Source organism: Leptosomus discolor, chromosome 6, assembly GCF_034619465.1.
Source record: "Leptosomus discolor isolate bLepDis1 chromosome 6, bLepDis1.hap2, whole genome shotgun sequence".
NCBI classification, from domain to species: Eukaryota; Metazoa; Chordata; class Aves; order Leptosomiformes; family Leptosomidae; genus Leptosomus; species Leptosomus discolor.
Window position 1 is genome coordinate 41,435,954 of NC_141396.1, and position 22,545 is coordinate 41,458,498.

General features: G+C 58.7%; 5 protein-coding genes across 6 annotated transcripts; 4 read left to right on the plus strand and 1 right to left on the minus strand.

The window, feature by feature from the left end:
• Positions 1-3,311: 3,311 nt before the first annotated feature.
• LOC104342259 (lipase member M-like) lies at positions 3,312-10,249 on the plus strand. Its single transcript, XM_009957664.2, is given in 11 exon segments — positions 3,312-3,416; positions 4,467-4,584; positions 5,207-5,405; positions 6,326-6,435; positions 7,143-7,187; positions 7,190-7,287; positions 7,898-8,044; positions 8,730-8,801; positions 9,844-9,909; positions 10,039-10,088; positions 10,090-10,249. Coding segments are annotated over 11 exon segments (1,170 nt in total).
• Positions 10,250-11,503: 1,254 nt separating this feature from the next.
• On the plus strand, positions 11,504-14,344 carry PAOX (polyamine oxidase). Its single transcript, XM_086466702.1, has 7 exons — positions 11,504-11,657; positions 12,011-12,503; positions 12,583-12,782; positions 12,974-13,229; positions 13,417-13,529; positions 13,624-13,781; positions 14,201-14,344. The coding sequence occupies exons 1-7, from the start codon at positions 11,504-11,506 to the stop codon at positions 14,339-14,341; spliced, it is 1,515 nt and encodes a 504-aa protein (XP_086322828.1). The 3' UTR covers positions 14,342-14,344.
• Positions 14,345-14,827: 483 nt separating this feature from the next.
• On the plus strand, positions 14,828-17,581 carry MTG1 (mitochondrial ribosome associated GTPase 1). The gene is made up of 11 exons (XM_086466747.1): positions 14,828-14,939; positions 15,020-15,084; positions 15,273-15,377; positions 15,464-15,544; positions 15,807-15,863; positions 16,073-16,163; positions 16,272-16,333; positions 16,572-16,668; positions 16,888-16,969; positions 17,112-17,224; positions 17,331-17,581. The coding sequence occupies exons 1-11, from the start codon at positions 14,828-14,830 to the stop codon at positions 17,426-17,428; spliced, it is 963 nt and encodes a 320-aa protein (XP_086322873.1). The 3' UTR covers positions 17,429-17,581.
• A 606-nt stretch (positions 17,582-18,187) lies between these two features.
• Positions 18,188-18,598, minus strand: SPRN (shadow of prion protein). Its single transcript, XM_086467267.1, has one exon. It carries the CDS (start codon positions 18,596-18,598, stop codon positions 18,188-18,190), a length of 411 nt encoding a protein of 136 aa, XP_086323393.1.
• Positions 18,599-19,735: 1,137 nt separating this feature from the next.
• ECHS1 (enoyl-CoA hydratase, short chain 1) lies at positions 19,736-21,891 on the plus strand. Of its 2 annotated transcripts, none has more exons than XM_086466991.1 (8): positions 19,736-19,870; positions 20,370-20,592; positions 20,677-20,804; positions 20,894-20,993; positions 21,110-21,214; positions 21,302-21,421; positions 21,511-21,578; positions 21,664-21,891. In XM_086466991.1, exons 1-8 carry the CDS (start codon positions 19,736-19,738, stop codon positions 21,727-21,729), a joined length of 945 nt encoding a protein of 314 aa, XP_086323117.1. In that variant the 3' UTR covers positions 21,730-21,891. The 2 variants fall into 2 exon arrangements, with proteins under 2 accessions (XP_086323117.1, XP_086323118.1); XM_086466992.1 differs by having other exon boundaries at positions 19,736-19,856; positions 20,395-20,592.
• The last annotated feature ends 654 nt before the right edge of the window (positions 21,892-22,545 follow it).

The following is a 22,545-nucleotide window of genomic DNA, read 5'->3' on the forward strand; positions in this document are numbered from 1 at the left end:
TGATTAACACCAATCAAACTAGTAAGATCTGAGGAATGTGTTGCTTGCACTGTGATGTGCCACAGAGAAGGTGACTCATCAGCAGAAGACCTGCACCTGTTAACAGAAGGACAGCAGTGGGGATACAGCACGTTTCATGTGCTGTTTCTCTTCCTGTTATCCCAACAGCAGGGTCGGTTACACTCCTGTGACACCTCAAACAAGAAAATGAAAGACATCCAGCAGCAATGTAGCCTAATATTTATGAAGCATGAAGTTTACAAGATGCAGAAGCAAAACACCACGCCATAGTAACTTTCAACTCCTAAAGGACCTTAGAGGCCAAGAAAGAGTTGGCCTTTGGGCCTCAAGCAGAACCCAGAAGGCACATGGAGGACTCAGTAGCTGGCAACCCTTGCCGTCCATTTCACAACCAGCTGACCTTGGCCAGACCATCTGGATACACAAATTTGGCCCTTCTGAGAATGTGTGTATGAGTGCTGATTGGTATAGACTACTCGGTTGGAAAGTTAAACAAAATACCTTTCTGTTTCTAAACGATCTTGAGTTTTCTTACATTTTTTCCCACAACAATACTGAAAAACATCCTGTGAGTGTGGTTATACAGCTTCATTTTAAGATGCCCATGATAGTCTATCTAATATTTGGTTGTGCACCCTACCATGTATTACTGGGTCCTGACAGTAGGTTAATACTAGTAACTATTTACATCTCTGTTAAGTGTACAATCACAGCAGTATCATGATGGTATTGCTCTTTCCACCTAAACTTGCACCTATGTGTGAAAACACACAACTCTGGTCTCCTAACTTCAAATAACTCGCAAGTCTTCATTTCTTCCCTTCACTAAGCTACATAAGAGTTTGTTGTTAAAAAGCTAGCTGCTCTTTGTTGGCAACTTCCTTCCTTCTGCCACAGTTATGATAGGTACTGGTGCTAAATCAAACACTAGCCTCAGCACTGATACACTGCTCCGATAGCCTCATCCCAGGGCCTGAGGATGCTGGAGAAGTCTCTGCTGCCTTTCCAACCTCTATTAGTACCTAGTACTAGTACTTAGTACCTCTGCTAGATAACTAGTACTCAGTGGAGGTAGAAGGCAGCAGACTTGACAGTGGATGAAGTAGCCAACCACACAAGTAAAAGGCAAGGTCTGTCTTGGTGCTGTTGATGGTAAAGTAGAAAAACACAAGCTGGGTATGGGTTTCTCCATCCATGTTTTTTAACTCCTCTTGGGACACACAATGGAACTGCCCTCTACACAATATGTAAAGCCTATCTTATGTAGTGGCATTTTTGCGCTCATGGGAGTGGGAAGGCATTTTCAAAAGCACAAAGTAGACACAGGGGCAGAAGTAAGGCAATGAAACAGTGAAGGCTCTGGCCGCACCCACTGTCAGGAAGATAGTGCCCACACACACAGTCCCTTTGTGTCAGCGGTCATGGCACTGATAGAAAATTACAGCTTGGTGGATGGAGTAATGCATGAATTAGGCTGTGTTTCACAACTCGCATGCCACTCATAGACTGTGGCTGGTATGAACATTAGAAGTCAACCTTATCCATGACCAGGAAATGTATATTCAAGCAGAGTATCTGGTAGCCAACCAAACGCTCAGTCTTTCAGGTGGCTACCAAGGAGCTACAGAAAGGCATAGGCTGTGAGGTTATGGTGGTGGACCAACACCTTCGCTCTGTGCAATACTTGTCACTTCAGCCAAACGGAGGCGTTGCATAAGCTCTCCTCCACTCTGCCGTCCTTCAGCAAGATGCTAAGCTTGGTGTTTTCCAGAAAACATTGCAGAGGTTTTGCAACTTGCCAGTTGCAAATACAATACTGCTTGGGCATAAGGGTTATGTGGAAGTTGCATGGGCCACTGGCACTTTTGAAGAGTGGTGTAGTCACCAAGTGTCTCCCACCCAGGCAGCCAGTGAAGCCTGACCTGTTCTTGGTGTGTCTATGGAGAGGTCAGCATGATCCTGAGGCCTTGTGAAGCTGGTGGAGCCCAAGTCCTTTCATTACCCCAGGAGCTCTTCTAAGAGGCATTCCCAAGGGCCCCTGGGAGTTAAAAAATTACACTTTATAAAGAAAACCTGCTGATATTTTTTTTACTGTGGCTATCATGAACTTAAGGTGCAACTCCATAGCTGAAATTCCTTGCCACATGGCCCCAGCTGCTTTTGGAAGCATAATCCTCCGCAAGCACGACAGTCATGAACACATGGCCAAGCAGAGGAAGTTGTCAAAGATATGACCAGCATGCACAATGCTTAATTGGAAGACACGTGATATGGTCCAGCGTGGTGCCAACATAGCAGGGTTCTGACACAATGTGCTCTTTTTAATGCTTGTGATGACAGAGACACCATTCCCACCGCCAGCCTGATCAGATACGACAGCGGGCTCTGCCTGGTCGTGTATTTTCCACTGCATAATTCAGATTTGCATTGGAGCTATCCTGATGGCAAAAAAGCATTGATTGCTTTTCTTCTTGGTAATACCACATAGAAGTTTATTAGGAATGTTTCAGAGGGCAGATATGTGTCGCAGTGCAGGAGACTCATTGGGAGGGGGAAGAAGGGAGGTAGAGAGTAAGCAGATGGCTGGTGAGAAGTTTTGCAACTCATGCTACTGGGTTGAAGTTAAGCTCTAACTTTTAAGAGCCTGGCAAAGCATTAGAAATCATTTATAATATTAACTGTGTATGTTAAAAATAGCTCTCTGCTTGGGACAGAAGTCTCTAAGGTGATCAAAAAGGTTTCTGTTTTTTTTTTTTCAGGCTGCCTTTCTTTAATAAATAGTCTTCCTACAAGGCTCTACCAGTTTCAGTTCATAGGAACCTTCTGTTAATAGTGGCTTCTGGGTGCAAAAGCTAAGCAATAGAGAAGCAGCATAAGTATAGACACAGTCATAGCCCAGCCAGCCTAAATGTATTCCTTCCATAGCGTAAACTCTTACTTCAGCTTAATTCCCTCTGTGTGACAATTGGCCCAACGGTATTTTCTATCACTTTAGTTCTTGCATTATAAAGCTGTTTTTCTTATTTTTACCATAAAAAATATAAAAATGGGTACCAGATCCAGTCTGTAGGGAGGAGTATGAAGAGCCTTGCATGGAGTGTAATAGAAGCTGGAATTGGGAATCCACTCTGCTTCCCTAGACCATGATATATGGTCTTAAGATATATAAGGAACTTAACCCATCATAAGCAAGTAGAAACAGACGTTCATAACAATGTTAAATAATAATAATAACAACAATAATAATAGTAATAGTAATAATAATAGTAATAATTTCACACAGACACAAGATGTGGCTGTTTATTGAAATCCTGGTTTTGATAAAAGCACCCGTGAACTCAGAAGATGGCATCAAGAATAAAAAGGCTATAAATTGTGAGACTTTCATGAATGTTGTAAGAAGTCAGGAGAATTTTCAATTTCCACTCTGTCTGAAAGTTTGCGGACGTTTAGCTGCAGGGGGGAGAGAGGTGGAGGGTGTGTATGTGGAGAGGGCTCGGATCACGGTGTGTGCTGGTTTTGTTGAATGGTGAGATACCACATTGCCTCTATACCATCATTAACAACTCCTGTTTCCTGAGGGAGACCTCCTCCTTTCAGCAGTATGAAGTAAATTATCAGCAGGTCAGTTAGAGAAGGGGGTAATCCCAGCCTGGATTTGATAAGACATCTTCCTGGAAGCTAGAAAGTTGTGCACGGCTCCTCTCCTGCAGCTGCAGCAAGTTGCTCAGGGCTGTGTCCAGGTGAGTTCTGAAAGTCTCTGAGGGTGGTTTTAGGTGGACCCAAGAAGTCGGCAGTAAAATTGCTGAAATTAATCTCTGCCCCCAATTGTGTGACAAAGCAAGCATACAGCAATGTGTAGGCAGGATCTCAGTTGGATTTCACTGGACTGAAACTTCCCAATATGTGGAGATTTCAGCATAAATAAAGCTCAGGCAGAGCCTCAGGAGCCCTGCAACAAATCCTATGGGGCTTGTCCTATTGTCCTTCCAGTCAGCCCGGCTTGGCAGGTTCAATATACCCCACCATCTTATCTGCCCCATGCATCAGCTCAGAGCATGACATGACATGTCCTGCCACTGGTGTCAGCAGTCAGTAAATCCTTCTAGTTTCAATCGTCGTTTCTGGAAATGATTCAAATGCATCTGCTGCTGCATGCTGCAGGAGAGATCTGCTTCTGCCAGCTCCCCTCCTGCTCGCAGGTGCGAGCCCATGGCTAAGCAGCTCCTCTTCCCTTGGGCATCTCACTGGGGCAGGTGTGGGATTCAGACAGAGCATCCTCTCTCAAAAAAGTCTTCAGCTGATCCAGAGACACCCCAGGCAAAGCAATATCCCAGCTGCCTCAGTGTTTTGGTTTTGCAAAGGCATCCCTGAGGATGCGTTCTTCAAGTCAAATGAGCACCTCAGCTATGGAAAACTTTCCACCTGGGTTTTTCTCTCCCCAGAGCCAAATAATCCGCCACAGAGGGTACCCCAGTGAGGAGTACGAAGTCCTGACTCATGACGGCTACTACATCAGACTGAACAGAATTCCTCACGGAAGAGAAAATCCTGGGAGCACAGGTACGGCCCTATTTCACAAGGAAGTCAGAAAAAAAAACCCTAACAACCCGTAACATAACAAGAAGGTGAAGGGACGAACCTTACCAGGCCAGGGGAGTATTTATTGTAAAAGCAAAAATACCAAATCCACAGTACTTCTCCAATTTACAGTCACAGCTTTAGAGCCAGAGTAGGAAAGCATGCATGTAGCACAGCAACCACCGTTCATATCAAGTAGAGACTTGGTTTTAAGGCTCAGAGGATGCAGGCGTACCTTAAGAGAGATCCTCATTTAATATTTCCCCATAAATATGTGACTTTAGGGTTTGAACAATCTCAGAGACAAGCCTGTACCTCTGAGCTTTCACATGGTTGCTGCCAGTGATCACAGTACTGAGCTTGTGAGAATGAGCGCTGGGGTCTAAAAGGCATAGAAGGGACATGCATAGCTCTCCAGCCTGAGACAACAAAGGCAACCACCACAAGACAACTACGGCAAGGATTTCTTCACCAGGAGATATCATTCAAATGCATGTTGTATGTCCTCTGGCAGTGCAAGAAAGAGGCTTTATTGGCCCGAATTTGGGATGCATAAGTAGAGAAATTCTGTTTCAATTAGATCCGCTGTTTCTTTCACATCCAGGAGCCGAGCTGGTCATGTTTCCCCAGCACGGGTTACTTGGCGAAGGCAGCCACTGGGTGGAAAATCTGGCTAACAATAGCGTTGGCTTCATACTAGCAGACTCCGGCTATGACATCTGGCTGGGAAGCAGCCGGGGGACAAGCTGGTCCCAGAGACACCAGCACCTTTCAGCTGACCAGGTTGAATTCTGGGATTTCAGGTGAGCTGGAACAGATTACAAAAGCACAGCAAACTCCTCTGCCTGTCACTAGCCTCTAGGCAGAGGTGGGTGCCTCCAAGCAGGCAAGTCAGAGCACCTAATCCCCAGGTATGGCTTCCCCCAGCCTTCCTGGCGATGTGCCCAGGGGAGATGGAGGTACCTGTGCAGACCTGCCTGCTGCATGGTGTCAACACCTCCCTGCAGCTGCCTGGCCCTGCTGAGAGCCCAGAGCACTGCTGCCCGTGTGGGTACGCCCATTCTGCAGAAACATCAGCCCTACCTTAGGGCGTTTGCAGGAACCTCCCCGGACAACCCCCCCAGCAAGGTGTCCACCAGCATCATTGCCACCTCCCCTTCTTGTAGATGTTGTCCACAGAAACGGTGTCCCTAAGAACGGCTTTTTGAGCTGCTACTGCTTCTCCAGAATTGATCTTCAGAGCAGTCCTGGATTTCCCAAGCTCATTAACATGTTTCCAGTAAGAAAAACCTAATAAAGTAGGTCTGCATTTCATAAAAGACCCATGGGTAGGAACTGGTGTTCCGTTTCCTCCTGAGAAAGAGCATCTCTAGCAGCAGAGCTGGTGCTCTAATCCTGAAAAGAGCCAGCTCTGGGTCTGCAGAGCTGCTGTGTATTGCACCTGAATGCACAGCTGGCCAGGTTCTGCACAGGTTTTTTTACCACTAACTACGGTTATGAGAGGACTAAGCCCTTTCAGGATTGGATAAGGCTGTGGCAGGGCGGTTGCCTTCAGACCCTGTGCAGTTTCACCCAGCACAGGGCTCTCTTAGCTCATAGTAATTTTCTCCTGGAAAATCAGCCACAGATGTTAAGCCCTTCAGTAGGCAAGCAGCCAAAATTCACAGGAAGATTTGCTCTCCTGGTGTTACCTTACAACCAATGCACTACTCCTGTGTTGCAGCTTTCATGAAATGGCAATGTACGACCTCCCAGCCATGATCAACTTTGTTTTGCAGAAGACTGGGCAGAAGCAGATCTATTACATTGGCTGCTCCCAGGGCTGCATGTTCAGTGCATTAGAAGGGGTTGCACATCACGTTGCCTGGACCACCTTGAAAACGCTCATTTTGGTGTTTGTAAGCAGCAAGCAGAGAGGTCCCATCTTTGTAGGCAGGCAAGCTAGATGAAGATCTCTTGCAGTGAGAAGTCCCATAGCAGCCATGCTTTTCATACAAGACATCTGGGAGGACCAGCATGCTCCTAGGGTAGTAAGAAAGCTCCTGGTGACATCAGTAAGATCTTTGCTGTAACTGTAATTCAACCCAGAAAACCAAATTGCAGTTCTCCACATCAAAACCAAATGCGTTTTGCATGGAGGTCACAGTTTCTGCTCTCCAATGAAATGCACAGGGCTTCTTTTCACCAGCTGGGCCATTAGGGGGTATGAGATAACCTCTGTGACAATGATACCCTTTAGCAGTGGTTGATGGAAGATGACAGCACTGTTCCCTTCACCTGGTGAACAGGGCAGGACATCCCATCAGTGGTAGCTGTTGAAGAGCCTCATCAGTCACTTCTAACCATAGGAGTAAGGGTGTTGTCTCCTTTTGGACATCTCTAGCATTAATGTTAAGCAGAAAGGTGGCAAGAGATCCCAGATTTCTAACTGGACATAATGACAGCTAAACAGATCTGTGCAGCAGGTCCAAGCGAACCCTCAGATTAAGCACCTGAAAGGAAGATCGACCAAGTCTCAGGTTGTTTTTCTGTTTTCTCAGCATTCATTGCGTTTTCATCCATGCCAGAACTGGTGCAGAAAATCAAAATTTTTTTGCCCTGGCTCCAGTATTGACAATCAAGCACACCAAAACTCCCATCATGAAAATGTCCTTCCTTCTGAACAGGCAATTCAGGATGCTTCAGGTAGGGGATTACCCCATGCCCTCCTCCCCCGAACACATCAGTGCTCGAAAAGGGATCGTGCCCAGACATAGTCCCTGGGGCTATCCAATGCAGCAGAAGACATTTCATTCCCACTGATTTATAAGCAGAGGCATGATTCAGGTGCAGGTGCACTCCTGTACGGTCAGTATGTGGAGTGCATGCCTTCCTTCCATCTGTAGGATCTTCAGCTGTTGAAACCGGCCTTCCTACAGGGGCACTTGTTGAATTCCTGGACAGACCGCCTGGAAAAGAGCAGTTTTACTGTGTGGATTTTAATGACAGCAAAAAATGAATCCAATGCTTGGCGGAGGTGGGGGAAAAGAGGAGAGTCCCAAATACTGCTTTCCCTGGTGTGCATTCAATCCGCATCGCCTCCTGCAAGGAGCTGTACACATATCAGCGGGGCAGGAGGGCAAAGGAGAAGCGAGTTTGACTCCTGTGGGCACCCTGTGCCGCACATCCCCTCACCACTGAGCTAGTGAGACAGCTCATGGAGACACCAGCTGGCGGTGGGTTGGAGGAGATGGTCCAAAGGCTAGGCTGTAGGAAGGGAAATGCAAGAAATCAACCTCGCCCTTTGCTTCTGCAGCTTCTGCTCAGCAGGACGGATGCCTCACTGTGGATGAGGAAGCTGCAGAGGTTTCTCCCCTGGCTGTGCAGGCATCCGCTGCAGCACAAGCCCTGTGCCAACCTCTTCTTTCTGCCGGGTGGCTACAATGAGAAGAACCTCAACATGGTGGGTGTGCTGCCCCATGTGAGGACAAGGGAGCTGGAGCCCCAGGGTGCACCACTTGGGAGCACTCAGCAGCTCCTGCTGGCTCTGCCAAACCCCCTGCCTGCCCCCTCCCTGGCATGCACCCAGCCCAGCCTGCTACGGTCACTCACCCCCAGTGCTCACAAGAAAACAGGTCCTGCAAGGGCAACCTGTGTCCCTCTGCCAGATTCCTCTCTCGCTCATCTCCTTCCCAGATAGGAAAAGTCACCAGGCTCTACTGGGCAAATGTCAGTGGCCAGATGGCACTTCATAGCATCCCTGAGTTACGGCTGCCTGACGCCTAAGCCAGCTGTTCCTCCCACCAGCACCCCTGGGGTGCAGCCCTGGCTCCTACCCACTCTACATCAAGTCTGCTGAAGCAGCATCTGGGTGACCAGAGGTAGTCACTAAGGTCTTGAGCACAGTCCCTGAGCCCAGATGAGGTACCTCCGGGAGCTAGGGATACCTCATCCTTCATCACCATTCTCCCTTTGGAGCTGTCTCAGAGCAATCGATTTTTAGTTAAAATTATATTCCTGAATGTCACCCAACTCTCTAGACAGCGTGAGTCAGCAGTGGCTGCTTTGGGAAATGCATCATCTGGCAACTGCTGTCCTCGCTCCTGTCCGTGTGAAAGCAGTGATAGCTTGAACGTGTTTCCTTGCAGACATGGCTAGATGTGTACACATCACACTATCCGGATGGGACATCTGTCAAAAACATGATACACTGGGCCCAGGTAGGTTCCCTGAAACGCAGGTGCTTCACCCCTGGGATGGTCCCTTCACTGAGAGTCTGGTGTATGCAGGGCAGACGTGAGAGGTCAGGGATCTTGGACATTAGCAGCTCATGAGAAAGTAAAGGCAAGAAATTAGGTATACAGAAGAGGCACTGGATGCAGGATGAAATGCCTGGGTCTCTCTGGGGACAGTGGGGTGTGAACCCTGGACTGTGCCAGGCAGCACAAGGGGAGGCCACAGCTGGATGCTGGGACCAGTTTGGGGCCCCCAGGGATCCCCAAAGCAGAGTGAGCCCAGGGACACCATGTCGATGGTGGGTGGAAACCAGAATGTACAAGGAGAGGCTGGGGGAGCTGGGCTTACTCAGCCAGAGATGAGGAGGTGAAGGGGGTTCCAACGGCATCTCCCCCTGCCCAAAGGGCTTGCGGAGAGACCGGGGCCAAACTATGCCAGCCTGAGCAACCTGCTGCAGCTGCAGCATTGGCCCTGCTGAAAATGGAGTCAGGCTGGGGAGCCCCACCCTGGTGCCCCCTTGCAGTACCAAATTATTGGTAACAGGGAAGTCGAAAAAGGTCTTTTCAATCAATGCAACTATTGTGCAGCTGTCTGAGCTTTCGCCCCTAGCATAGAAGCAACTCTTATAATTACTGGGCTCACTGATGTCTCTCTACTCTGAGCCCAAAGTGTCAAGATAAGGATGATCAGGTTGTTGAAGTAAAACTTGCCAACGTGAAGTTCACCAGCAGCATCCTGCACACACAGCACTGCTGGTGATGAGCAGGTCTTCAGAGGCACAAGCATCACGCCAGGGCAGCCAAGGAGTCACATGCAACACCTTGATTTGTCAACACATAGCTGGGAACAGGAGTGGAGCTGGAGGTCAAAGCATCATCCTGCTAAAAAAGGTGGAAAGTCTGGCTTTTCAGGGTTGCCACTTCCTCCTGCAATGTCCCGTGGGAGCACCCTCTCATGTTGTGGTCCCTTGAGGAGGCTGGGAGTTGCTCGCTGGCCTCCCACCGCAGATCTATCCTCTCCTCCCAGGTGATGAAATCGGGAGAATTCAAAGCCTTTGACTATGGCAGTGAAAACCCAGCTGTGTACCACCAGGTAGGAGGCTGCAGCAGCAGCACTGGAGGCTGGAGGTGCCAGGGGACTGTCCTGGGTGGTGTGGGGATGGGCTGGCCTGCAGCAGTTGACCACAATAACAGTTCCTCAGAGCCCCCTGTGTCCCTCCAGGAGACACCTCCCTCCTACCGGGTGGAGGAGATGCCCATGCCCACCGCAGTGTGCTGACTGGAGAGATGTCCACCTGCTTCTGTCCCACATCATCCACCTTGTCACCTATGGCCACATCCCTGACTGGAACCACTGGGACTTCATCTGGGGTTTGGATGCCCCCAGGCACCCCTACAGCAGCATCCTGGAGCTGATGGAAGGGTCCCAGTAGAGCATTGGCTCCCCAGGGAGGTGCTGGTGGCCTGGCCCCTCTCCCTCAGCCGCGACAGCCCAAGGAGGTGATGGGACATCCCCTGCTGTCCCCTACTTCCTGCTGGGCTGACATGCTTGTGATAATGGTTCTTCCTGCACATCCCTTGGTCGTCAGGGTTTGTCCCTCTCCTTGCTCGAGAGCTCCTCAAGGACCAGTGGTGTCACGCAGGCAGGGCAGTGCTGGAGTCAACTGAAGCATCAGGGCAGGCAGGAGTCACCAGCCAGGCAGCCCTGCTGGAAGGGCCCTGGGCTGATGGTGGAGCCATGTCCTGAGCTGCACAAGGGGGATGCGAGGACCCTGCTGTGAACCCACAGTGACTGCGCAGTGAGTCGGGGATTAGAGTACCCAAACCATGAGGAGATGGGAGGAAGCTGGGCCTGTTGGGTCTGGGCATGGGGAGGTGGGGGTGTCTGAGAGCAGACCCCAATTGCAGCACTGGCAGAGATGTAGGGGATGGATGAGACCAAACCCTTCTCTGCATCAACAGGCAATGCAAGGCAGGGTCCCAGCCCTGGATCACAGCCCAGGGGGATTCAGGTTGAATGTGGGGAATGCTTCTTCCCCCAGACAGGTCCCCAGGGAGGTGGAGGGTCACCATCTGGGGAGGGTTCAGGACTGAGCTGGACCAAGCTAGGTGCTTGCCTGCATCCTTCAGTCACAGACCTGAGTGGTTGGGTCTCCAGGAACGGCTGCACAGCTCAGCACTGACACGCTGGGACCTCCATCCCTGGGAGCCAGCGGCCCCAAATGCCCCGGGGCCAGGTCACCCCATGAAGGTGCCGCCAAGCTGGTGTCCTGTGGCAGTGCACAGTCTGTGGGGGGCGGGACAAGCGGGATCTCTGGGGCTGGCCCTGGAGGACAGCCGCCTGCCGCTGCCAGCTCTCCCCAGTGCCGCGCAGAGACAGGCCAGCCGGCCGAGAGGCCGAAGATGGGCACTCAGCGGCTCCTCCACCTCACCGGGCAGGCCAGCCACGGCTGCGGGTGGCTGCTGGTGCAGGACAGGGAGAGGAGGAGGGCGGTGAGGTGGCCCCAAGGGTGTCCGCCATTCCAGGAAGGGGTTCCCCTTCCCAAACCCGCCTCCTCCAGCTGCAATGCCAGCCGGTGCTCGAGCCCACTCCCTGAAGCTACAGCTCCAGCAGGAGGAAAAGGGCGTGGCCTGAGGGGCGGGGCGGAGCCGGAACCGAGGGGGCGGGCGGGGCAGTGCCGGGCGCCATGGAGGGCGGCAGCGGGCGGCGGGTCGTGGCGGTGGGCGCGGGGCTGGCGGGGCTGGGGGCGGCGCAGCGGCTCCGCGGCCGCGGCTCCGGCTCCCTCCGCCTGCTGGAGGCGGCGCCCCGTGTCGGGGGCCGCGTCTGCACCCGCCCCTTCGGTGCGCGGGAGGCCCTGGGGGGGAGAACACAGCCCCGGGGACGGGGCTGGGCAGGGGGGGCGGCACCGGGGAGGGAGCAGAGGTGGGGCGGCTGCACCTGAACCCGCCCTGTGGGGTCAGTCCTGAGTGGGATGGACACGGGGCCGGGGGCGTCAGGGCCCGTGGGTGCAGCGGGACCAAAACGGAGCCGGACGCGGGTTGCACGGGAGGGAGTGGGGCAGGGGAGGGTCCGCTGGCTCCAGTTGTTTTGGGAGGCACATGGGTTTGGGGGTCCTGCTGCTCCCCGGGGGGGGGGCGGGGAGGGGTCCTTCCACACATATGCCTTGGGGTGACCTCCTCCCTCCCTCTCGCAGCGTCGGGGCTGGCAGAGATAGGGGCACACTGGATCCACGGCCCCTCGCCGGGGAACCCCATCTTCCGCCTGGCCACCCACTACGGCCTGCTGGGACCAGAGGCTGCCTGGGAGGAGAACCAGCAGGCAGAGGCAGGGGGCCACCCCCCGCTGCCCTCCATCACCTACGGCAGCTCAGGGAAGGTGCTGAGCCCCCAGGCAGTGAGTGAAGCCCACAACCTCTTTGACACCCTCCTGGCCTCCGCCCGCGCTTTTCGGGGGGCTGAGCAGCTGCCAGCACTCAGCGTGGGACAGTATGTGCGAGCGGAGATCGCCCAGAGGGCCCCCGGTTTGGGTGGGGGCGAGGAGGATGGCCGGCGGCTCCAGCTGGCCGTCCTCGCCGCCTGCCTCAAGCTGGAGTGTTGCATCAGCGGGACCCACAGCATGGACCTGGTGGCCCTGGAGCCATTTGGGGAGTACATCTCCCTGCCTGGCCTGGACTGCACCTTCCCAGGGTAAGTGCAGGGCTCTGGAGGGGGACACGGAAGAGCATTTCAGGGGACACCCCTTCCCTAGCAGTACCTCCTCACGCAGTGGCTACAGCAGCTTGCCCGATTGCATGCTCTTGGCTCTGCCGGAGGGCACGGTCCTGCTCAACAAGGCAGTGAGGACCATCCGGTGGAGAGGGTCATTCCATGAGGATGGGGACGAGGCCAGGGATTTCCCCGTCCGGGTGGAGTGCGAGGATGGAGATGCCTTCCTTGCCGACCACGTCATTGTCACCGTCCCGCTGGGTGAGGATACCAACCTCTTTCCTTGCCCTGCCTGTCCCCTCCAACCAGCTGGCATGGTTGGAGAGGGACAGATGGAGGGCAGGGACTTGCCCAAGCCCCTTACCAGCCTCCTCTCCCAAAGTATCTCAGACCCCATTTAGGAGCCTGGCAAACAGAGCTGCCTGATCTTCTGCCCCATCTTCTGCCTGCAGGTTTCCTCAAGGAACACCACCAGGACTTCTTCCAGCCTCCCCTGCCTGACCAGAAAGTGGAGGCCATTCACCGCCTGGGTTTCGGCACCAACAACAAGATCTTCCTGGAGTTCGAGCAGCCTTTCTGGGAACCCCAGCAGCAGCTCCTTGAAGTGGTTTGGGAAAATGAGTCACCCCTTGAGGAGCCCAGCACTGACCTGGAGGCCAACTGGTTCAAGAAGCTCATTGGATTTGTGGTCCTCCAACCACCGGAGCAGTACGTGGCTGGGAGCATCAGCAAAGGGGCGTTGTGGCCGGGGGGTCTGGGCATCTTCCGGGCAATGTGAAGGAGCATCTTGGTCCTGTCTGGAGCTTCAAAACCTTCTCCAGGTCACTGGCAGCATGTGATGTAGCAGCACTTCCAGGGCATGGTGCCCAGTGAGCAGCCATCTTTCCTCCCCCAGGCACGGGCACGTCCTCTGTGGCTTCATTGCAGGGAAGGAGTCGGAGTACATGGAGACGCTGAGCGACACAGAGGTTCTCGGCACCATGACACACGTCCTCCGCACGCTGACAGGTACTGCTGCCTCCTCCACCCTTGCCACCCCAACCCCACCCTGGGGAAACACGCACCCAGGTTTCTGGATCCCACCCAAAATCCATGCCTGCAGGGAATCCCTGCCTGCCCGCTCCCAGGAGCATGCTCAGGTCCCGGTGGCACAGCGCTCCCTACACCCGGGGCTCCTACACCTACGTAGCCGTTGGCAGCTCAGGGGATGACATTGATGTGCTGGCTCAGCCCCTGCCCGAGGACCCCGAGGACCCCAGGGTAATTGTTTTTGGCCCAGGGGATGCAGTGGCCATGGGGGGAGCAGGACCCCCAGGTGTGGGGACAGATGGACAGGACACACCAGGCCTTGAGGAGCATAGGGAGGTGATCTTCCCCACTCCTGCTCCATTCAGGGGTCACCAACCAACCCTCCCTTGGCTTTTCCCGCTGAGCTCCATGGGGGTGGGGCAGGACCCTATTTCCATAAAATTTGGAGACAGGTAGCTCCTTTCAACCACTTCCCAGCATACTCACAGCATGGGGTGGGTCTCTAAGGACGGGATGGTGCCCATTCCTTGGTCATGCATCCGCGGGGTGCCAAAGGGCAGGGAGGTGACGCTGGTTTAGTACAACCTGGTGTCCCCACTGGGCTGGGGGAGGCAGCAGGTCCCAAACACTCACCTCCCGCCTCGCCGCAGCCTCTGCAGCTCCTCTTTGCCGGCGAGGCCACCCATCGCACCTTCTACTCCACCACCCATGGGGCCCTGCTGTCAGGCTGGCGAGAGGCCGAGCGGCTCAACCACCTCTTCGAGGTGTCCAGCCCCGCTCCTCAGCTCTGAGGCGGGAAAATAAAACCCTTGCTTCGTGGGTCGCTGCTGCTCAGTCTCCTTTATTAACAAACCTCCCTGGCTCAGGGAGCCCTAGGCTTCTCTCTCTCTCCGGGGGAGGGCGGGTGGATGCAGCTCTTCGGCTCGGGTCCGGTGGGGAAACTGGGCTGCGGCGTTAGTACCAGTTGGTGCTGGAGATCAGGAAGCGGGTGTCATCCAGCGGGGCCTGCGTCGGGCCTGGCTCCGAGGTGGGTTGAGGGGCTGGGGGCGGCGGGGGGGTGGGTTGGGTGCTGGGCCCCGCGGCCCCGGGGGTGCCGGGCCCCACGGGGGGCCCAGAGTGCCCCCCGCGGGGCCCGGCATCCCCCGAGCCGCTAGGACTCCCCGTAGGCCGCGGCTCCGCCATGGCGCTGAGGCGGAGACGGGAGCGACGGCGGCTGAAGCCAACGCCCCGCCCGCGTCGCGCCGGATGTGATACAAAGAAAAAGCGCCGGCGCCGCCATGAGAGGATGGGGGTTAGCGCTGAGGGCGGCGGTGGGCGGCGGGTTTCGGGAGCGCTTCGATTTCGGCGGCCGTGATGTGGCCTCTTGGTTCCCGGGGCACATGGCGAAAGGTGAGGGGTGGGAGCGGGGCGGGCTGACACCTACCCGCCGCCCCCACCCCCGCCGCCGCTCACGCAGCGCTGTGTTGCAGGCCTGCGGCAGATGCGGGCCTCCCTGCGGCGTGCCGACTGCCTCATCGAGGTGCACGATGCTCGCATATCCTCCACCACGGCTCTGTGTGTCCCCCGGGACACCGCCTCCCAGTCCCGTGCTCCTTTCCAGCTTCATCAGCTCCCTCCCTGCCCCCCCCCCCCCCCGTCCTCCCCCCCGTCCTCCCCCCCAGCTGGTCCCCTCAGTACCTGCTCCCGCCCCGGTGTGCAGTCACTCTCCTTAGTAGCGCTCACATCCCGCTGTCGGGCCGTAACCCCATGCTGCGGGAGGCGCTGGGCATCCGCCCGCATGTCCTGGTGCTGAACAAGATGGACCTGGCTGATCCCCGCCAGCAGCTGGTAAGTGCTGGGGCAGAGCTGGCTGGCTGGGGGCCCACAGGTCACTGCAGGCAGGTGCCAGCGATGCCTCTGCCTGTCCCCTTCAGACAGTCTTGGAGCGCCTGAAGCAGCAGGGATGCTCGCACATTGTCTTCACGGACTGCCAGCACGATGCCAATGTCAAGAAGGTAATGGGCCAGCAGCCCTGTGCCCAGCCCTGCTCCTTGCTGCTGGCAGCTGAGGGCCATGTGCCAATCTCCCAACCCCACTGTGAGAAGGTGATGCTGGCTGGTCCAGAGCAATCTTCATTTCCAGCTTCCCCAAGGCACCCCATCCTCTGCTTGGCCCCCGTTTTGCACATCCTTCTGGCACTGTGTCCTCTGAGCAAGTGGCTGCTGCCGGCCCGGGCACAGACATGTGGTTACAGCCCTTCCCTGTGTTTCTCTGCAGATTGTTCCGCTGGTTGCTGAGCTGGTGAGCAACAGCCCACGCTACCACAGGGCCGAGGTGAGATGCGGTGGCGAGATGGCCAGTGCATGTGCAGGGAGTCAGGGTGGCCATCTGCAGGTCACTTTCCTCTCCAGCTGGAGGGACGAGGCTGCTCGCACACATGCCAAAAACACTGGCAAAGGCTAGGTTGTTCTGCTGTTGCGGCTGCTCCTGGGGTGGGTAGCCAATAACTGGCCACTCCCTTCCTGTGTCCTCCTCACTTCCAGAGCACCGAGTACAATGTCCTGGTGATCGGTGTGCCCAACGTGGGCAAGTCCTCACTCATCAACTCCCTGCGGAGGCTGCACCTCAAAAAGGGTATTTCTCCGTGGTGCCTGAGCTTGGGGAGGAGCCACTGGCACAGTCGTGGGGCGGGCAGCGGGGCAGAGCATCACTCACTTCTCTGACTCTTGTCTCTCCCTGAAGGGAGAGCTACCGCAGTGGGTGGTGACCCGGGCATCACCAAGGCAGTGCAGACCAGAATCCAGGTACCATCCCCACAGCGCAGCCAGCTGGGTGGGTGCTGGCTTCTGCCTCCCTGTGTCCTCTCGTAGGAGCTCTGGAAAGCCTTGAGGCACGCAGAGCTGATCTCACCAGGTTGCTTGGGTCCCCTTTACAGCAAGACCTTAACGAAACTCATTAGCCATCACTCATTAGCCATGTCAGAGTTTACGGTGCTAATCACTGAGCCATGCATCCTAACGGCCCTGCTTTCGCCCACACCAGGTCTGCGAGAAGCCCCTGATGTACCTGGTGGACACGCCTGGTGTGCTGCCCCCAAAGCTGGGGGATGTGGAGACGGGCATGAAGCTGGCACTGTGTGGTGAGGTGGAAGCTGTGGTCGGGGGGAACTCCCCAAATGTGACTTCCAGCCCCGACTGGGCCTGGTACCTGAGGCTGGGGCAGGGGTCTGCTGCTCATAGCCACCCCGAGGCTGGCACATGCTGCCTGGGTGCCCATGGGTGGCACGTGGACAGCAGGAGGCATGGCCGGAGCTTGGAGCAGGGCTGGGGGGGAGCTGGGACTTGACCCTCTTTTCCAGGAGCCATCCTTGACCATCTGGTGGGTGAGGACATTATGGCTGACTACCTCCTGTATGCCCTGAACAAGCAGCAGCAGTTCGGGTGAGCCGTCAGGGGAACTGGAGAGGGCTCCAGGCTGCGTCTGCTGCCTCTGGTCCCAAGTGGGTGGTGGAGAAGCCGTCCCCAAGGAATTGGCAGGGGGAAGAAGTGGTGCTGGCAGGGGGTGAGCCACCTCCTTCGGCAGGTACATGCAGCGCTATGGGCTGGCCGAGGCCTGCGACAACATTGAGCTCATGCTGAGGCACGTGGCCCTCGCCCAGGGCAGGACACAGAAGGTGAAGGTGCTGACAGGCACGGGTGAGTGCTCCGAGGGGAGGATCTCTGCCTCCTGGGGCACAGGGGACAGGCTTTTGGGGATCCTGGGGCAGCTCCAGGCTCTGCTGATGCCTCCTTCTAAACCCAGGGAATGTCAACGTGACGATGCTCAACTACCCAGCCGCTGCCTACAAGTTCCTGCGGGATTTTCGAGCGGGGCACCTGGGCAGGGTGACACTGGACTGAGACCTGTCCTGGGGGGGGGGAGAGGCACCACCTGCAGCTGGATGGACTGGGGATGAAGGTCTGGCTGCTCCCCCAGTGCCCCACGGTGCTGGCGCCACCTCGGCATGGAGCTCTGCTGTGCAATTAAAGTGGTTTCTGCTGGGATGACCCCCAGTTTCGGACCCCGGGCTGATTCAAGGGGCTGGGGGATACAGGATTGCTGCGGCGGGGGCGAGGCTGCGCCATGGCGGCTGCCCGGTGCTGTCACTGTGCAGGACGATGCTTTCTGTGGGGAGTGCTGTGCCCACCCAGGAGGGCCCAGGGCACAGCCGCTGCCTCCAGCAGGGACAAACCCCAGTCTTGGCCCTCTCTGGGAACCTCCACCTCGAAATAAAACCTTCGTGGGCAGGGGCTGGGGTGGTGGCTGTCCCACGGTCCCCATCCCGAGCCCTGCATTCAGCCACACCTGTTTTCCACCCAGCTTTATTGCCACCTCCTCGTTCTCCGAACACTGCAAGGCCCGCGTACGGAGGAGCGGGGCAAACGGGGGTGCCTGAGCCAGTGGGGTTTGATGCAGGGCAGAGGGGGAGAAAGACAGTGTAGGGGCTTCCGGCAGGGTCCTGCCCCGCTGGCGGCGGGTGAGTGGGGGGAGGCTGGGCGCTGGGTGGGCACAGCCCTTGGAGCCGCTGCTAGCCCCGGGGGGTGGGTTGGGCAGTGGGGGGCGGCCGGTCCTGGCGGCGTCCGTAGCTACACCGGGCACGGTGGGGTCCCCCGAACTCGTCAGCGGCGGAGGAGGGTGGCCAGGGGCCAGAGCCAGGACACGGCCCAGCCCGGCGGGTCGCAGGCCGGTGCGGTGGAGGTCCAGGCGCTGGCGACGCCGGTCCAGTTGCCATTGCGGTATTCGGCGTCGTCACCCGCTCCCAGTTCGCCGGCCAGTCGTGCCCGCCGCAGGGCCGCCCCCGCCGCCACGCCGGCCGCCGCTCCCGCCGCCGCCGCCCCCGCCACCCGCAGGGCCGCCCCGGCCGAGCCGTAGCGGGGTACCGCCGCCTTCACCCGGCCGCGGCCGGCCCCCCGGGCCCCGCCTCGGGCGGCCCCCCGGGCACCACCGCGCCCGCCCTTGCCGGCCACTGTGTCACAGAGGGCGGCGGCCAGCAGCAACAGCGCCCAGCACGCCGCCGCGCCCCGCCGCATCCCCGCCGCCGCTCGGCCGCACCTGGCACACAGAGAGCCCCGCCGCTCACCGCGGGCGCGCGCACACCGCGCGCGGCCGGTCCCGCGCGTGGGCCCGGGTTGCGCGCGAACGCCTCACTCGTGCGTCTGCCCGGGCTGCACGTGCGCACGTGTGTCAGCCGCGCAGCAGCCCGCGGGTCGCCCAAACGCGCGCTCGCCCCCGTGCGGACGAGGCGCGCCCTTGCACACTCCTGCGCCCACAGCCCAGCAAACACGCGCACACGCACCTGTGTACACGCATGCACGAGCCGCACGCACCCTTGCACAGCCCGGTTGCAAGCGCGCGCTCCTGAGCACGCCCCTGCACAGCCTATGCGCGGCCCCGTGCAAGGCTCGCGGACACACTTGCACGGCTCGTGCACACGCGCCCACACCGCGGTGCTGCCCGCGGGTGCGCGCACGCTCGCACCCTGCTCGCACGCACTCAGGCTTGCAGCTCGCCCCCCCCCCAACCAGCAGCAGCACACACGCGTGCACACGCACGGCCGCGGGGCACGCTCCCACCCCACGCACGCACACTCACGCCCCCCTCAGCATCATGAGGGCCCCCCCGCCCGCAGGGCTCACCGGGCCCGGGGCTGCCGCTGCCTCGTTCCGCTTCGCTCCGCTCCACTCCTCCCCGGCCGCGCTCCCGACGCCAGCGCCCCCCCCTCCGCTACTGCACGCGCGAGGGCGGGGGCGCGCGCGGGGCCGCCCGTGGCAGCGCGTGCAGTCGCGGGAGGCGGCGGGGGAATCCGCCACCACCACCACCCCACGGTCCCGCCCCATGACGCCTCTAAACTCCCCTCCAATGCCGCCCCCGCCGGGCCCCAGGGGTGTCCCCCCCGCGGGGCGCAGGGCCCAGTGGCCCCTTCCCTGAGGCCTCCGCCCACGGGACTGGGGGGACCCCACGTGAGCGGCCCGGCCCCCCCTGCCCCACTCCGCTCCGCCCCGCCCCGTTCGGCAGCGCCCCGGGAGCAGGGCGCGGCGGCGTCGCCTCGGCCAATGGGGATAGGGCGCTGCGGGGCGGGGCCGCCTCGACCAATGGTCGCGGGGCGGGGCGGGGCGTCCGCGGACAGCGGGGCGGGGCCGGGCCGGGCCGATCCGCCGCGCTCCGCCATGGCAGCCTCGTTGCGCGCGCTCCTCCGCCCTGCCGCCGCCGCCATCGCCGCGCGCCGCCGCGCGCTCCTCCCGCCGCCGCCCCTCCCCCTTGTCGCGGGGGCACAGGCCTGTAGCGCCGGTGAGCGGGGCACCGTGGCGGGCACGGGGGCATCCGGCGGCGGGAAAAGGGCGCCCTGCGCGGGCCCGCCTTCCGGGCACCGGGGCGTCAACACAGAGCGCCGGGTCCCTGCGCCGTCCCGCGGGCCCTGACACCCGATCCCTGCAGCCTGCGCGGAGCCTGGCACCGGGGCCCTGCGCCGTGTATGGGCTGGGACACGGCGTACCAGGGGCCCAGCGCCGTGCACCGGGGCCCGGTGCCTTGCACGAGGTCCCTGGACCACGCACCGGCCCAGCACAGGGTGGTTACTGGGCTGCACCTGCCCGAGTCGGGATCGCACTGGGAGCTCCCCGCGACCCCCGATGCTGATCCCCCGGCGGGGTGACGTCCCGCTGGCTGGCAGTGACCGCTGGCATGCGCCCTCTGCCCTGAATGTCGCCTTAAAATAGCGCGGTGCCGGGGCAGCAGCCGGGCCTCGCCGGGGCGGCAGCCGAGGGGCTCTTGCCTCGTTGCCGGCAGGCGGTTGCCTAACAGGGTGGTGTCGGGGGGCGGCGGGCAGGGTCCCCGTTCCAGTACCTGGCGGTGCAGAAGACGGGTGCACGGCAGAGCGTGGGCCTGATCCAGCTGAACCGGCCACAGGCGCTCAACGCTCTCTGCGAGGGGCTGATGGCAGAGCTGCAGCGGGCACTGGAGGCCTTGGAGAACGACCCGCAGGTGGGGGCCATCGTCATCACCGGCAGCCAGAAAGCCTTCGCAGGTAGGCAGGGTGCCTTTCCCCACCCCAAAATTTGGGGTGGCAGGGGGGGCAGGTGTCAGTGTCCCACCCTGTTTCCCGTTGCAGCTGGCGCTGACATCAAGGAGATGCAGAATAAAACTTTCCAGGAGTGCTACAGCAGCGCCTTCCTCGCCGGCTGGGACAAGGTTTCCACTGTCCGCAAACCCATCATTGCTGCCGTCAACGGCTATGCTGTGAGTCGTCCCCCCCTGCCTCTCCCTGCGCCCCCCGCTTGGCCCCGGCACCCCCTGACACCTGCCCCCCTTTTCCTCCCCTGTCCCAGCTGGGCGGCGGGTGCGAGCTGGCCATGATGTGTGACATCATCTACGCTGGGGAGAAGGCGGAGTTTGGGCAACCCGAAATCCTACTGGGGACCATCCCAGGTGCGCAGGGGGCACCCGCCAAGGCGGGGGGTGGGATTCCATCCTGGCCATAGTGGGCACAGTGGGGACACCCGGGTATCCCTCTCTGCACTTTTGCCTTCCCCAAATGGCTCCAGGCGCCGGAGGGACGCAGAGGTTGACTAGGGCAGTGGGGAAGTCGCTGGCAATGGAGATGGTCCTCACCGGGGACCGAATTTCGGCAGCAGAGGCAAAAGAGGCAGGTAGGGGCGGGCACCAGCCCCAGCACCGCAGGGGTCTGGTGGGGAGCCATCCCCCCACACCCCCTACCTGCCCACTGTCCATCCTAGGTCTGGTCAGCAAGGTCTTTGCCACGGAGAAGCTGCTGGACGCAGCCATTGCCTGCGCTGAGAAGATCGCCAGCAACTCTAAGGTGGTGGCCGCCATGGCGAAGGAGTCGGTCAACGCTGGTAGGGGCTGGGGGGGCCAAGCGGGAAATCCCCCGGGGAGGCTGTGGGGTGAGGCAGCACGGTCTCCCCAACTTCTCCCTTGCTCTCAGCCTTCGAGACGACGCTGGCAGAGGGGACCAGGACAGAAAAGTGCCTTTTTTACGCCACCTTCGCCACCGTGAGTAGGGGGGGTCAGCCCCATTGCCAGGGGGGAGAGCAGGGCTGCCACAGCCCCCCCAACCTCACCTCTCCGCTCCTCACAGAATGACCGCAGGGAGGGGATGACAGCATTTGTGGAGAAACGCAAGGCGAACTTCACCGACAGCTGAGCCCAGCGTGGTGTAGGTCCCCGTGGCCGCCTGCTGCCCATCAGTCCCCTGCATCCCCTCACAGAGGGAGTCCAGGACCCGGCAGTGAGCAATACTTGCCTGGAGTGAGACGACCAGCAGCGGGGACCACCTTTGCCATCACTATTAAAAGGTTTTCCTGGCGCTGCTGGCAGATGGGGCATCCTTGCTGCAGGGTCCCCCCTGAGCTGGGAGATGTTTGGGTTCACGGAGACACTCCCCGCACTCACTCCATCACACTGCTGTATGATGCTGGGCTGGGCAAGAGCAGCCTCACAGAGCAATGGGTCCATGTGTCCCCTGGGGAGGGGACGGCCTACAGCACCTTCTTGGGCGCAACATGGATGTGCTGAGTTTGCTCAGCCTCAGCCCCACTTGGGCCAAATAGAGGCCAGGGTGATTGGCTGAGTCCCCCACCCCCCAAGGTTTCATCCTCACCCTGCTTGGGGTTTGGGGTGAGCCCAAGGAGGGGCATCCCCCAGATTTGAGCGCCCTGCAATTAGTGGTAGGTTTCTGGCAGCAATGAGGAGCCCACCAGGATGTGGAGGCGGGAATGCATTTATTGGAGGGGCCTCAAGGGTGGGGAGGGAGGGATGAGTCTCATCGAGAAGCCCCAGGTGTGGCTCCCAACCCACACTTTGCAGCCCAGGCACATCACTCAGCTGTGGTGGAGATGGTCACGGTCCTCCTCTGGGCCGCTCTGCACCTCCAGGGACAGCATCCGGGGTGGCCCATGGGCATCAGCCTCCCTGGCATCATCCTGGGGGTGGTGGAGGTGGTCACGGTCCTCCTCTGGTC